This window comes from Pseudonaja textilis, chromosome 1 (assembly GCF_049901715.1).
Source record: "Pseudonaja textilis isolate UNSWEBS1 chromosome 1, rPseTex1.2, whole genome shotgun sequence".
NCBI classification, from domain to species: Eukaryota; Metazoa; Chordata; class Lepidosauria; order Squamata; family Elapidae; genus Pseudonaja; species Pseudonaja textilis.
The window spans coordinates 330,336,247-330,352,441 of NC_141990.1; the positions used below are offsets into that span (position 1 = coordinate 330,336,247).

The 16,195-nt window shown below is 41.3% G+C and overlaps 1 protein-coding gene across 6 annotated transcripts in view; it reads left to right on the forward strand.

Annotated features, from left to right (window-relative positions):
• The window catches only part of ANO8 (anoctamin 8), a 66,590-nt gene that overhangs the window by 36,537 nt on the left and 13,858 nt on the right, over nt 1–16,195 (forward strand). For 3 of the 6 annotated variants that reach the window (XM_087922828.1, XM_087922829.1, XM_087922827.1), the window contains exons 8-13: nt 6,810–6,971; nt 7,624–7,776; nt 9,642–9,768; nt 11,720–11,775; nt 12,914–12,988; nt 13,305–13,448. In XM_087922828.1, coding sequence (XP_087778954.1) covers nt 6,810–6,971; nt 7,624–7,776; nt 9,642–9,768; nt 11,720–11,775; nt 12,914–12,988; nt 13,305–13,448 — 717 coding nt within the window. The remainder of the gene's footprint in view (nt 1–6,809; nt 6,972–7,623; nt 7,777–9,641; nt 9,769–11,719; nt 11,776–12,913; nt 12,989–13,304; nt 13,449–16,195) is intronic. The other 3 variants (XM_026698879.2, XM_026698877.2, XM_087922830.1) reach the window with 1 other exon arrangement.

Below are 16,195 nucleotides of genomic sequence, written 5' to 3' on the forward strand. Positions count from 1 at the left end.
CAATATCACTCTTCATACCCAGCCCTGCCTCCTGGCCACTCTCACTTTCCCCAGGCCTTGGGCCTATATGTAACACCTCCAGAAATGAAAGAGTTAATCAGCCCTCAGTTTCTTGGCCCTCCCCACCCCATGAAAGGATGGGGAGAGACCAGCAAAGCATTCTTCTCCTATCACCAAGGAAAGTAAGACATTGGAGGCTGAGCTTATTAAAAAGCAATCCATTGTGTCATTTTTCACCCCCAAAACAGCCGAAAACAGCCTGAAAAACGGGTTGAGGCAGGGTCAGCCAGTGGTGGGATTAGCCAGTTCATCGAACTGGGCATAATTTCAACAGCCGGTTCCCCCGAACGGACTGAATCCCACCTCTGGTACAAGCCAAATAGCCTACAGTTTGTTATTATTGATAGAGATGAAGAGAAGGGAGGAAAAAAGTAATGTGTGGAAAAAAGAGAACTGCATATACACAGGCCTCCAAGAAATCTGATTCTCATCCTCTTTCGATAGAGGTAGAACAAATTCAGTGGCATCTATTTACAAGGAAGAATTTATATAGAAATATTTACATAGAATTATAATTATATTCTCGCCATTGATTTGCCTCAGAATTCAGGGATCATTTTCATGTGTGAATGAAGCTGAGCGGGATGGGACAAATATTTAACAGAAAAGGGGGGGAGAGGCGGGTCCCGAAGGTACTTTTTTTCAAAAGGCAACTGGGCTTTGTTTTTCCTTAAAGACATTTAGCTTCTCATCCAAGAAGCCTCTTCAGTTCTCAGAAGTTCTGAGAAGTTCTCGAAATTGAAGAAGCTTCTTGGATGAGAAATGAAACATCTTCAGAGAAAAACTAAACCCAGTTGCCTTTTGAAAAAGCTCCTTTGGGACAACCATGATCTGGATGACTGAGCATCTCCATAGACAGAAAAGGTGGCGGGGCTTGGAAGGCTGGTTGGAAAAGGAAAAGGAAGAAAAGGCAGGATTGATTATGAGAAGAAAAGTTATAGAAGGTTTGACACCTTGAAAGGATGTGGAAGATTATGTGGAAGAGTTTGAAAAACAACAGCCCTTTAAGAATTTAGTGGGAAAAGGGCAGAGAGAGGAAAAGCCATAGAAAATGCTGACCTGCAAGAGAGGTAGAATAGCTGTGGGCCACAAGCAATCCTTAAAAAACTATTTTTACAGCCCCTGCTACCCTGTGAACATCCAGTTCTCCTCCCTCTACTATCAATGAGTTCCATGCACAAGAAATTGTAAATGGTGAAGTGCAAAATGCTGGAGACAGAGAGAACGGAAAAACTCATTTTGACAGATTTGATGCTGCCTAAAATTGCCATATTCACCTGCCTATGGCAGAATCCAAATGCATGCAGGCAGGTGATGGGATGGGTGGAACAAGAACTCATCTCTGTGTATATATTTTATTTCTATGCCAGAGTTTCACAACCTTGGCAACTTGGAGATGCAAGTGGTATTCCACTGATGATCATAATTGGGACTGGAATTTCTGTGGCTAAGCAAGATGGTTATTAAATGAGTCACACCCAATTTTATGATTTTGTGTTTTTGCCGTGGTCCTTAAGCAAATCACTTCGGTCATTTAAGTGAATCACACAGTCATTAGTTGAATCCTGCTGTCCCCATTGCCTTTACTTGTTGGAAACCAGCTGGGAAAGTGGCAAATGGTGATAATGTGATGTTGGATATTCTGCAATCATTATAAATACCTGCTGGTTGCCAAGTGCCCAAAATTTGGTCACATGACCACAGAGATGCTATGACAATTCTGAGTGTGAAGACCACACCTATGTGTGAGGACCATATATTTTTTTAGCACTATTGTAACTTCAAATAGTTGTTAAATGAATGGTCATAAGTCAAGACGTCCTGCAGGTGCTTTTTCAGGAGGCAACTGGACTTTTTTGTTCTTTCTTTGAAGATGTTTCACTTCTCATCCAAGAAGCACTACTCAGGTGACCCTGAGGACACAGATAAACCTCCAAGTGCTTCAACGACCCTCTAAAACAGAGGTCTCCAAACTTGGCAACTTTAAGACTTGTGGACTTCAATTCCCAGAATTCTCCAGCCAGCATAGCTAGTTGCCAAGTTTGGGGACCCCTGCTCTAAAAGGATGCAAATGACCAGCTGTCTGTAAGGAATATAAATCCTTCCATTCCCCACTATCCTGTCAGAGCTGAAGAAACTTCTTGGATGAGAAGTGAAATGTCTTGAAAAGACAAAAACAAGAGAGTCCAGTTGCCTCCTGAAAAAGCTTCTTTGGGACAACCGTGACCTGGGTGACTGAGAATCTCTATAGTAATAGGTCAGGAGCTATTTGTGTTTAGACTTCAGTTCTCAGAATTCCTCAGCCCATCATGCTGGCTAGGGAATTGTGGGAGTTGAAATCCATACATTTTCAAGTTTCCAGGGTGAACAAACACTGTTCTATGCACATATAAGCCCACCTACTTTGCCACTTAGATGAACTCTCTAGATTCCTACATAGGCTGCCAATTCCTATTCTAACAAAGAAGGAACCAGAACACTCATGTTCAATTTACAACGAGTCTTGGCCTGGAGGCTCACCTTATTTCCTGCTTCATGATCATTTAATGCTTCCATTTTGTTCTTGCCAAGAAGCCCCTAATCCTGTTAGGCAAGGAATTGCAAAGGAGAACCTGGAAGAGAATGATGTGTCAGCATTTTCAGCATCATTAGCTTCTAAATGCGAGGAGCCATCTTGTCCAAGGATAGAGCAGAGACAATTAGAAGTTTTATTTTCCTCTTTCTGTGAAGGGTAATCTGATACTCCCTTTGCTGCTAAGCCATAACTGCCAACATCATCATTGGCCATATAGTCCATGGCTTATGACCACAATTGAGCCCAAAATTTCCATTGTTAAGTGAAACATTTGTTAACTGAGTTTTGCCCCATTTTACGACCTTTCTTGCCACAGTTGTTAAGTGAATCACTGCAGTTGTTAAGATAGTAACATAGTTGTTAAATGAATCTGGCTTCTCCATTGAGGTTGCTTGTCAGAAGGTTGCAAAAGGGGATCATATGACCCCAGGATACTGAAACCGTCATAAATACAAGTCAATTGCAAAGCATCTGAATTTTGATCACATGACCATGGGGATGCTGCTGTGGTCATAAGTGAGAAAAATGGTCATAGGTAAATCAGTGCCGTTGTAATGTCAAACAATCACTAAACTAACTGTTGTAAATTGAGGACTACCTTTACGGTTCCTTTAGAACTGTTTATTGCTGTTATTCATTCCTTTATTGACTACTCTTCCGAGTTATCTGTGCCAGAGCAGCTCATAATGTTATTTAAAAATCCTAATAGAACTCTGATTATTCCAGAGGTATAAAATTATAATAAATAAATAAGACACTAATGAAAACCACAAATAGAATAAAATACTCTTTTAAAATATCCCAATTAGGATAATTAAAGAAAAACTCTATGGTTGCCTTAAAAACAAGCCAGGGAATTCACACATAACTTTCCAGGAATAAAGTTCTAGAAAATTAATGGAAAAGGCCCCATTGGTGCTCACCACCCCAAGACTTTTTATTTATTGATTTTATTTATGAAACGTATATGCCTGCCAACCTAGCAGTTCGAAAGCATGCAACTGCAAGTAGATTAGGGGTGTCAAACTCACATCGTCATGGCGTCATTGTGTGACATATCATGACTCCCCCCCCCTTTGCTAAACCGGGTGTGGGTATGGCCAGCATGTGATGCATCCGGCTGTGAGTTTGACATCCCTGAAGTAGATAAATAGGGAGTCCTTCGGTGGGAAAATACCAGGGATATGAAAGGAGAATTGTAATAGTAATTTATAGGCTGCCCTTCTCACTATCCAAAGGTCCTTTGGATAGGTCCTCTTGCTGAAGGGCCATAGAATTGGGCCTCATCATAGATATTTGCTACAAATTAGAACAGCGGTGTTAAATTTGTGGCCTATAGGCCATATGAGTCATGCACTGGTCACGGCCACCTCCGGTTTAGCAAAGGGGGGGGGAGAGAAAGTCATGATATGTCATGTGACATCAACGTGACGCCGTGCGTTTGACACCCCTGAACTAGAAGGATGCATTGTGATGTCATGATGAATACACGGTCATATTAAAGGCCCCGGCAGACTTCTCTGGCGCTACACATCAGGGAATGTATGCGTCTGTCATTCAGGGATGTTTGCATAGGCATTCCATTTATATTTGTGCAAATATAAAATTCTGGCTTGGGGCCATTGAAACAGCAAAGCACAGAACAGGAAGTCGGATAAGCCAATTGGAGTGCAGGACACGCACCCCACGCCACACGCAATTGGGTTAGGGTTAGGGTTATACTTACCCATCAAACCCTTTGCAGTACAAGTTTGCAGTGACACATACAGACAGTAGTGGGCAACTCTAAATCAGCCTGTAGTTGTTGCGTGATATTGCAGGCAAGTATGGAAGTCAATGGCTTGGCCCATGATGTCACAACATACTCTGTGGCATTTCCTTTTATCCCCAAGAATCCTAATGGGCCTGAGCAACTGATGACAACACTCTGGCAGGTTGAGATGGCCGCGACTAATCCCTAGGTTGGCCCCGTCTTAACCTTATAAAGGTTAAATCCATTTTTCTTTGGCTCTGGAACTAAATAGGCTAGGAATGTAGAAGGGCTGAAAAGGTCAAAGCCCTGAACTTTTGTGAATCTTTTGATGTCACATTCTTCCAAATGAAGGTTGTTTTTTTGTTTTTTAAAGGAAGAGATACTGATACAAGCGTCTCAGTAACTGGATTGCTTTCACTTTAGAATCCAATCTGGCTTTCAGCTGTTAAGGTAAAGACTTCTTTCAGTTCTTAACTAGCAGCATCTCTGTGGATAGACAAGGAGGCCAATCAACCACCTGATAGCTAAGGAATGCACACGTGGTACAGTTGTGACTCCTTGAGACTCTTTAAGCATGCCATTATGTGGTGTGTATTACAGTAAACTCAAGACTTGTGTCACTTAAGGCAAGCTCATAAGATCTTCCTTCTCCAAATGCAATCATACTTGGCAAACCACCTGAAGCTAGGCAGAAATAGAACAGGGAACGCTTGGAATCGGTTTGAGCTTACTGGACCATATCAAAGTCCCACTTTGGGCTGTTCTAACAGTGGGAAAGCTTTATTTGTCTAGGAAGAAGACAATGCAGAAAAAAACAAGTGCCCTTTGTGATTCTTTCCAGGATCTTGTATTCAGATTATCTGCCTGTATTCACTGAGATTCTGCTTACTATCCTGGCTAATCATTTGACATTTTCTCTATAGTTTCTCAGTGTTTAAAAATGAAACCCTAATTCAACCTGGGACTGCTAATGCCATAGGTGAATTAGTTCTTGTATGTTCTGCTTATCCATTCCCTATGGACATATGTACAAAAACCCAGTGCCTTTTAATGATGATCAGACATTAACCGAGGATGGATCTAACATCTGTTATAGATAGTCCTCAATATGCAACCATTTGTTTAATGACCATTTGAAGTTACAACAGCACTGAAAAAAATGACTCACAACTAGTCCTTGCTTTTATAACTGTTGCCACGTCCCCACGGTCACGTGATCAAAATTTGGGTGCTTGGCAGCCAGCATGTATGTACGATGGTTTGCAGTGTGACCATCATGTGACAGCTTTTCGCCATCTTCCCAGTTGGCTTCTGACAAGTAAAGTCTCTAAGGGAAGCTGGATTTGTATAACAACCACATGATTCGCTTAACAACTGTAGTGATTTGCTTAACAACTGTAGCAAAGAAGATCATAACATCGCAACTGGAATTCTGATCCCAATTATTGCAGATTGAGGACCAATTGTTATCATAACCAATTAAGTAAACTAAAGCTACCTAAGGCTGTGACTTTCCTTCCTGTTGATGAACCTCTGGGAAACATCGGAGCATGATGAAGAATAGGATGCTGGATCAGATGGGTGATTTGATCTGTTCAAAAGGGATCTTCTCTCTTGATCAACGATTATCGGTATCCATGGTTAACAATGACCCACCAGCTTCAGAGGCAGTCTACCTTTACTCGGGAAAGCTCCTGTATCCTCCATAGGGCTTCTGATCACCAACCAACCCTAAGGATTTTTCCCATCAGGGAGTGTGTGAAATGTTCCCGTTTTGAAATGTTTCAAGTACAGCATCCTGTTTTGAGTGGAATGGATTGTCTGGAACATTTTGCAAAGATTTCAGGCTCAAAAAAAAATGCTGCAAGCCTTAACGCATTTACATTTGCAGCCAGAGCAGTCCTATGCTCAAAGCAGCACCGTTCACACTTGAAATGAGACATGTCTGAAATTTTGTGCTAGGAATGTTTTGAAATGAAATGTTTGGTGTCCTTCTGCGAAGGTGCAGAGGGAAGGGCTGTTCCCTTCCTGTCTTACCAGATCTATCTGGCTGGCTGTTGTGGGAAGGTGAATTTTAAGTTAAACGTCAGGCCAAGATTCCTGGTTGTTAATATTACCATGAGGGGTCCTGGGTGCTCTTTGAACTTGATTGTTTTCTTGCAGATGTTTCATTACCCAAACCAACATCTGCCCAAACATCTACCCAAACCAACATCTAACATCACCAGTGCTAGACTAGCAACCCTGAACAACCAATATTCTTCTTTATTGGTGACATTCTCATCCCAGGAGAATGGTTGGAGTTGATTTTTCTGATTGACGGATAGTTGGGATAGACAACCTTCTTTAGTAGCTGTTAAAACAGTGGAAATTTCAGTTCTTCTTTGCTCTTCATTAATCATCTCTTCCCTTCCTAATTAGACCAGCCGGGACATTTGCTCTGTCATATTTGCCATCTTCAATGTTATCTGGTCCACGCTGTTCCTGGAGGAGTGGAAACGCCGAGGAGCCGAGTTTGCATACAAGTGGGGAACTCTGGACACACCAGCAGAGTCCATCGAAGAACCTCGGCCTCAGTTCCGGGTCAGTGGTGTCTGATCTAGCTCAGAAAAGAAGAAAATACAAGTTTAAAAAATAATAATTTGTGCTGCCCATGTCCATGGATAAAATCTAGGCATGTCAATCAAGATCAAGTGAGGTACTAATACCACTCTATAAAGCCTTAGTAAGACCACACCTAGAATACTGCGTCCAATTTTGTTCACCAAACTATAAAAAAGATGTTGAGACTCTAGAAAAAGTGCAGAGAAGAGCAACAAAGTTGATTTAAGGGACCGGAGGCTAAAACATATGAAGAACGGTTACAGGAACTGGGCATGGCAAGTCTAGTGAAGAGAAGGACCAGGAGAGACGTGATAGTGGTGTTCCAATATTTGAGGGGCTGCCACAGGGAGGAGGAAGGGGTCCAGCTATTTTCTAAATGGATGGAAACTGAACAAGGAGAGGTTCAACCTGGAACTAAGGAGAAACTTTCTGACAGTGAGAACAATTAACCAATGGAACCACTTGCCTTCAGAAGTTGTGGGAGCTTCATCACTGGAGGCTTTCAAGAAGAGACTGGACGGCCACCTGTCAGAAATGATGTAGCATCTGCTTGGGTGCGGGGTTGGACTAGATGACCTACAGGGTCCCTTCCAACTCTGTTAATCTGTATCTGTATCTCCTTTCTTTGCAGGGTGTGAAGCGCATCAGCCCAGTAACCAACACGGAAGAGTTCTACTACCCGCCTTGGAAGCGGTTACTCTTCCAGTGTTTGGTGAGCGTGCCCATCTGTATCTTCTGCCTCTCCTTTGTCTTCCTTACCATGCTGGGCTGCTTCGAATTGCAGGTGAGGTGGTCCTGGAGTTGTGGGCAGACAGGGTCCAACAATCCAGTCCCGGTGTCTTATTTGTTGTTTCCATCAGATGTCCTGGCTGTTCATAACACAAGTCTGGCCTTTATCTTGCCCCAGCCTAAGATTTAAACAGTGTCATGCTGATCCTTAAGGTTCTGAAAAGAAAAGGGATACTTCAGCTATCTCAGAGCCATGGCATGTAACTTTTATAATGCTTCCTGCACTTTCAGAGAAGACATATTCATTTTACCTCTTACTCAGTTTAATTATTCATTGTTAATAGTCCTGAAGAGGGTGGCATCATATCTTATGGAGGAGGGTGAAAAATAATGCCATTGGCTGTTCATCAGCTAATCATCATCCTTAGAATGTTTTCCCAGCTGCTACTATCAATGAGGATAATGCATTTTATTAGCTAACCAAGGCTCCAACATGAATTTAGATAATATATCACTATTTGGCCACGGTATTATATCAGTACTGTATAGCAAGGGCTAAAATACCCTATGCAATGCAAACTGACAAACAAGAGTAGTATTTAATTTCTCTTAGCTTAACTGTGGCATTTCCCTCGTTTCCCCACTGAGGATGGTGCTGGTCTGGATAGCAACCGTAGTTGGGTACTATATTACTATCCTAACAAATTGATATTTTGAGACAACGAATATCTAAAGTATTAGTCTCAACTTTGGCACCTTTAAGATATGTGGACTGCAACTCTCAGAATCTCTTCCCCAGCAGAGCTGGCTGGGAAATTCTGGGAGATGGAAGTCCATGGATCTTCAAGGTGCCAAGGTTGAGAAAGATTGCTCGAAAGGATCCCTAAAGGTGCAATTCACACCATTCATTTGCAGTGGTTCAGGTATGGCCTGCACATCTCAGGAAAAGCAGTAAGTGGTGAGCTACGCCTGGGAAGTGAGAGGAGCTGAGGCTAGGAGCTGGACCCGTTCTTTGGAAGAGTCCCTGCTGACATTCGACTTGCCTCCGTCCTGCTGTCATTTAGGAAAACATTTAAGCTAAGCAAAGTTGTGGAGCATTTCTAGATTGAGCTGATACCATCTGAATTAATTAGGTTACTACTGGTAATTGAGTGACAGGATTGATCCGGTGGATATATATTAGTAATCAATGTTATTGATTGATATTGATTAACTTATATTATTACTTTATTGCAGATGTTATTTTTATATAGTTTACTGGCAATATTTTAAATGTGTTTTGTTCACCAGCTAGGAGTCTTGATTGAAACAGAGAAATGTAAATTGAATGGATGGATGGATGGATGGAAAGATAGATAGACAAACAGACAGACAGACAGACAGACAGACAATAGAGATAATCCTTGAATTATGACAACTGAGACCAGATTTCCTGTTGTTAAGCAAGTCAGTTGTTAAGTCTCACTCAATTTTATCACCATTTTTGCAATGGTGGTTAAGTGAATCCCTGCAGTTGTTAAGTGAATCAGATGATCAGTTAAATGAATCCAATGGTCCCCATTGACTTTGCTTGTTTGAAGCTAGTTGAGGTGGTCATAAATAGGGATCGCAGGGCCCTGGCATGCTGTAATCATGATAAATACATGCTGGTTGCCAAGCACTTGAATGTTGATCACGTGACCATGGGGTTCCTACGATGGTTGTAAATTGAGGACTGTCTGTAGACAGCTTTGTTGATAGTCAAACTAGGTTGGTTTTTTTTTATTTTTAGAAAATGCTTAAATTCATAGAACAGAAATAACTGAGCAATAGGAATTGGTAGAAACAAGGAACCCTCTGCCTTTATGAAAAGCCATTTGTACTGATCAGTTGTGATGCAATCCTGGTTCTCCAATCTTTTTCTTTCTCCACCTCCATCAGGAATTTGTGCTGAGCATCAAGGAGCTGCCACGCCTTGTTCGCTTCTTGCCCAAAATCATGCTGGCCGTCATTGTCACCCTCTGTGATGAAATCTACAGAAAAATTGCCTACTGGCTAAATGATATGGGTAAATATCCAGATTGCACATCTTCTGATCCAAAGAAAACTAAGCTAAATGGAACCTTAAATGGATCCGAGGAAACGTTTTGATTGTGTCCAACTCAAGAGATGCGCAGAAACTGGGAATTTCCAGAAGAAGCCCAGATCAATATTTCTTAACCTGGCAACTTTAAGATGTAGGAACTTCAACTCGCAGAATTCCCCCCAGCAAGCATGCTGGTTGTGGAATTCTGGGAGTTGAAGATCACACACCTTAAAATTGCTAAGGTTGGGGAACACTGGTCTAGATGCTACGCAAGTTTCCTCCCTAAATCAGGGAAAGGCCCACAAGAGAAAGAAGAGCAGAGAAGGGAGACAATACAGCTAGTCTCCAGCTGGATGCTGTGAACCCCTGAGCATACTAGAAGTTCTTACCCAAAATCTAATATTGGAGCAATAAATAAAATAAAAAGTATTGCATGCTCTAAAAATAAAAGTATTGCATGCTAGTACTCTCTCTCTCTCTCTCTCTCTCCCCCTCCCTCCCTCTGTCCACCCCTCTCTATCTTTCCCTCTCTCCCCCTCTCCCTGCCTCTCTCTCTCATATTATAGATTGCCCTCACCTTATGACAATTGAGCCCAAAATTTATGTTGCTGTTAAGTGAGTTTGCCTCATTTTACGACCTTTATTGTCACAGTTGTTCACTGCAGTTAAATTAGTCAAACTTGGCTTGTCAGAAAAGGTGTCCACATGACTTTGGGAGACTGAGTGTCACAAGTAAAAGTCAGTTGCCAAGGGTCTGAAATTTGATCACATGGTGTGAGGATTCTACAACGGCCATAATGTGAAAATTGGCCCTCAGTCACTTTTTTCAATGCAATTGTAACTTCGAATGGTGACTAAATGAACCGTTGTAAGTCAAGGACTACCTATAGTTTAATATATATTTTTTGTTTTGGGGGAAAACTGCTCTCACTGTAGCCAAACACTCTTTGGTTTTAGGGCAGGGGTCTCCCAACTTGGCAACTTTAAGACTTGTGGACTTCAACTCCCAGAATTTGGCCCGTTTTAGAGGTACAGCAGAAGGAATGATTTTCAGCAGTTTGATTGCTGTACCAAACTTACAACAGCTGATGAAGATAATCATCCAATGCTTTGAAATGTTTCTTGGGGTGGGGGTGGGGAGTGGAGTTTTTGTTTTTGGCTTGGTAGAGCTCACGTTCTTTGGTGGAATGGTGAGACCTCAGTTATGAAAGATAGGAAAGCATTGCCGCAGATGCCTGAAGGCTAAGCTGGAAACGAGCCTTACTTTATGTCTTTCTTCTGAGCTTCTCACGGGCACTTGCCTGAGGTAAGATATGGTACTAAATGATTCCACTTGGATCTGATCTGGCAAGTCTGACCATATCTGTCAAGTGTCTCTACTGTGCCATCATGAAATGCCAAGTGTTAGAGAATCAGACTTTAAGACGCCATTGCTTAGACAGCAGATACTGGCTCATCTCAAATTCTCAGCCATGAGATGGCTACTACTTAGAGAATATTTTCCAGGAATAGCAAGAGTAATAGCACTTACTATATACTGCTTTATAGAGCTTTACAGCCCTCTCTACACGGTTTGCAGAGTCAGCCTATTTCCCCCAACAATTTGGGTCCTCATTTTACCCACCTCGGAAAGATGGAAGGCTGAGTCAACCTTGAGCCTGGTGGGATTTGAACTGCCAAATTGTAGGCAGACAACAGGAAGCAGAAATGGCCTGTAGTACAGCACTCTAACCACTGCGCCACCAAATGCCAGTAAATTGTTGACATATGGCTGTTCCAAAGAGGTTTATGTGTTTGCTCAAATTTACCAGTAAACTCTGCTTTAGTTCACTGCTGCCCTTGAGAAGTCAGCTTATTCTGGTTCTAGAAAAGACCCATCAAACTGCCACGTTTTACCTTCTCACCTCCTCCTCCTCGTTCCTTTTCCTTGCAGAAAATTATCGCTTGCAGAGTGCCTACGAAAAACACCTCATCATCAAAATGGTCTTGGTAAGTTGAGCCTTTTGGCTTTTTGAAACTGTTCCGTTCCAGTTTTAAAAGTAGGACACCGTCTCAAAAATCCAGTAGGATGAGTTTCTCCAGATAGGGGCCTGTTACTTTTGATGGCTTTGGTTTTCTTTGGTGAACCTTGGTAAGAAAGTCCCTCAGTGAGCAAGATTACAGGTAGTCTCCAACTTACAACTGGTTGCTTAGGAATCACTTGAAGTTCTGATGGACCTATCTTGAAGATACTTATGACCCAGACTTGAAGTTCTGACGATCAGCCTTCTTTAGGGTCACATATCCAGACTTCAGGCGCTTGGCAAATGGTCATGTTATCTGGCAGTTTGCAGCGTATTTTACAAAAAATGGCCCTGTTTTGGCAAAACTAGGCCATAGCAAACAACAAGGGTTAACTTAATGACCACTGTATTTGCTTAATGGCCACCTTGTTCACTTAAGGACTTCTGCCAAAAAGTTCATAAGATCATGCGAGCAACTCACTTTACAACCATCACGTCGTAGCTCCATTACGATCATGATTCAAGGACTCCCTGTAATGCTGCTATTTAATACTGCTAATTATATTTATCCACCAAAATTTAATGGTGATGGGGTGTGCAAAAATGTACTCTCTCTCTTTCTTTATCTGGACTGTTTAGTCTCAATGAAGATTCATCTCATTTTGATTTTAGCGGACTATTTTTGTTCAATAATTCAGTAACAGCCCTTTGGTAGATTGCCCAAAACTAGAGATAAACAATGAGACAATCTTAATCCTGTCCCAGAGTTGCTTTTGCAACAGGTAACTGGACTTTCTGGTTTTTCTTTGAAGACGTTTTGCTTCTCATCCAAGAAACTTCTTCAGCTCTGAGCGGATGGTAGGGAATTTGCATTCTTTTTTGACCAGCTGTCTGAAAGGAGTATAAATCCTTCCATTCCCCACCATCCACTCAGAACTGAAGAAGCTTCTTGAATGAGAAGCAAAACATCTTCAAAGAAAAACCAGAAAGTCCAGTTGCCTCTTGAAAAAGCACCTTTGGGATAACTGTGAACTGGATGATTGGGAATCTCCATAGATATTTAGTCTTAATCTTGTTTAATCAACTGTCTCTTCTTATGGCTTGTTTCTCTCTTCTCCAAACAGTTTCAGTTTGTAAATTCATACCTAAGTCTTTTCTACATTGGATTCTACCTCAAAGACATGGACCGCCTCAAGGAGGTATGGCATTCTTGAATATGGGAGGCAACAGCCAAGGGAAAATGGGAAAGGGGTAAATTGCACTGGGCTCCATTACAACCAGAAACAGTGTTGGTCCAGGTAAATGTGCCATTTTTATCCGGATACGTTTAGGACCAAAAACGTCCCCCGGCTATTCAAAAAAGTTGCACCCCAAGAAAGCCAAGGACTATCAGCAACTTTTAATACATTCTTAACATGGTTTTCTTTCTTCCTTTCTTTTACGGGTTCTTTTAAGTTTTCATGTTTTTTTCTCTCTCTCTTTGTCTCTCTGTCTTGTCCGTATTGCCCTCCACAGCTCCTGCTCATCTTTTCTCTCTTCCAAAGCCTTGTGCGTCAGCTTAAAGACGCGGTCCTTCCCTCCATCACTCTCCAACTCCACCTCTATTTCATCTCCTTTAAGGGTTTGCTGATTTCTTCCTGGCATCTGGGCATCTCCAAAGTAGGATCCTGATGATGGAAGGAGTATGGAAGGGTGGGGTGAGGGTGAGGAGGAATAAGCAGGCTGCAGAACCTCAGCTTTAATCCCATTTATTTGGCCCGATGCATTTTAAGAAGACTTGCTTTCCCCTGACCAAAAAAAGGAGACGTTTGCTCTTACAACTCTGATCAAGATTTACTTAGGATTGATCAAAAATGATGAAACCGGCATGGGGGCTGAAAAGTCTTTCAGAATGGAAAGCAAAAAAAAGGAGTTTTGAAAGGAATTGGGTGCTCACGAGACCCCTGCCTTCAATTCTGTCAGAGTTTGTGCAACACATCTGACCTGCACACAAGTAAAATAATTCTGCAGGATTCATTTACATAAGAAAATTTCCTTATATACAATATCATACAGCAGAAGTCAGCATACCAATCTAGGGACACAGAAGCAATATTCACAGAAGCAAGTCGTGACAAAGTAGAGAGATACAGAGGCCTAGAAGCCTAGATTTATAGAGGCCTAGATTACAGAGGACAAACCAACTCTTACATACAATTCAGCAAGTCAAACCACACTCAGTCTTTTATGGCCCCATACAAACAAATACTATGTTTCCGTTTCCAAGCAGCCCCCATTGGCTGACCTGTTGCCATGTCTAATTCAGACAGTCGCCATTGGCAGACCTGTTGCCATGTGTAATCCAAACAGTCCCATTGGCTGACCTGTTGCCATGCCTAATCGAACAGTCTCCAATTGGCTGACCTGTTGCCATGTCTATTCCAGTTCATGAACTGGACTGACAAACTACACAAACTACAAAGTACACTGCCAAATTCCTTCAAGAAACTGATTTTGGACAAGATGGCATGGTTGTCCTTTGCATAGAAATAGGCTACTGGGGAAAAAATGGGGTTTGGTTCAAAGAGATGCACCTCTAGAATAGCCTTTTGTCTTCAATCCAAAGTGCTGCTTCATCCTAAGACTTAAAACAGCCCTTAGAAGTGAAATCACATATAGCAAACTACAGTCTTATGATCACTTTCTGGTAGCAGAAACTTAGTTTATTTCCAAACAATCAGAATTAAGATCAAGATTACAGGTATAATAATACATTTTGGAAAGAAAGATAGTTCCTAAATTTGCACACACCTGAATACTTACTGTTAGATTAATTTTGACTTTCTAAGGCTAGTTTCAACTAAATTTTTATTCTACGACTTAGTGCAAACTTATAGGAGCTTAGTCTTAGACTATTGTACCTTTCTCATAAAATTGCTTATACTTCTTTCTTAAACTTTATAACTTAATTTTTTTCTCCAAATGATGTCCAGTGATGATGATGATAGATTTGTATCAGCAAACAACCTCAGTTAGAAAATTAGATGTAAGGAAACTAGAGAAATAACATCAGCATATGATTTTAATCTGTTTAAATGGTTACTTTTTAAGAAGCAAGTAAAGTTAGTTTCTAAATAATTTATAAAAGTTTGCCTACTTCTCACAAATGCATTTTTTTTTACTTTTTTTTGCTTTTGAAGCTTAGAATCAGGATGGAAGGGCTGGAGGGATCATATGATAATTGACTCCAAAGTTTCTCGATTTTGACAACTTTAAGATGTGCAGACTTCAGTTTCCAGAATCCCTCAGCTAACATGTCGCTAACATTGAGAAACATGGACCTCGCCCAATCACTACATCAACCCCAAGACCATCCATCCTTGTTTGTTCCATTGTTGACCAGTTTTTACCATTAGGAAAAATTTTGCCAATGTCCACCCAATTATATGACCCTTTTCGTCTGGCAGTTGTTAAGTGTATCTGTGGTATTATGTGAACCCATTGTTTGCTGTGGGGCATTTTTGCTGAAAACTGGAAATGAACTTCAGTTTTCAGCAAAAATGTTGTAAACTGTGGTCACATAACTGCAGAACACTGAAAGTGGTCCTAAACGTGAACTGGTGGCCAAGTGTCCAAAATACAGTCACGTGACTGTGAAAGAAGCCTGGCCATCAAAACCAGGTTTTAAGTACTTTTGGGGGGTTGGTTGTAAGTTCAAATGGTCGCTAGTTCATAAGTCAAAATGTAAAATGTATCTATAGAAACCCCTGTTACAAAGAAAACTTTCTTACAACTGATAAGGGTGTAATATAACAAGGAGGGAGAAATTCCCAACCATGTTCCTGGACTCCACATGTTCTTCAAAGCAATTCATAAAAATTGGTGAGTTGTCACAGCTTTGTTGGATGTGAGCTCATTTAGTCAGGCAAAAGAGAAGGTGAAAGCTAAGCTAAGGTAGTAGAGAGTAAATTATGTAAAGAATGAAGGGCAACCTCAAATGTTTTTGTCTTCTGATACTTTATGATTCATCATAGCCATCACAACAATCATTTTGTGAGTGTATCCACAACATCCTCTCAAAATTTGAAATACATCCTCTAGAACAAAAAGTTTTGGAGGCTCTTGCTCTCTACATGACACTCTGCCAATTTGCAATGTAGCTGAGGATTGAGGTTCCCCTTAGAATAGTATGTATAGGATAGCCTGATGTTCGACTCCAGAGTTGAGTAGCTGATTCTACTAAGGAACAACTGACTAAGAATGACAGGCAGGGAGCACTTTTTCCCACTTCATTGGCCAAAATAGATGCTTCAGTGTGTCCAGCTGATTGACCATCTCACAACTCCCCCAAGATATGAGGAATAGAGGGAATATTGTGAGCAAAAGGAAGAGCAGCTACCAAGACAACAGTCAGATAAACAAAAGCT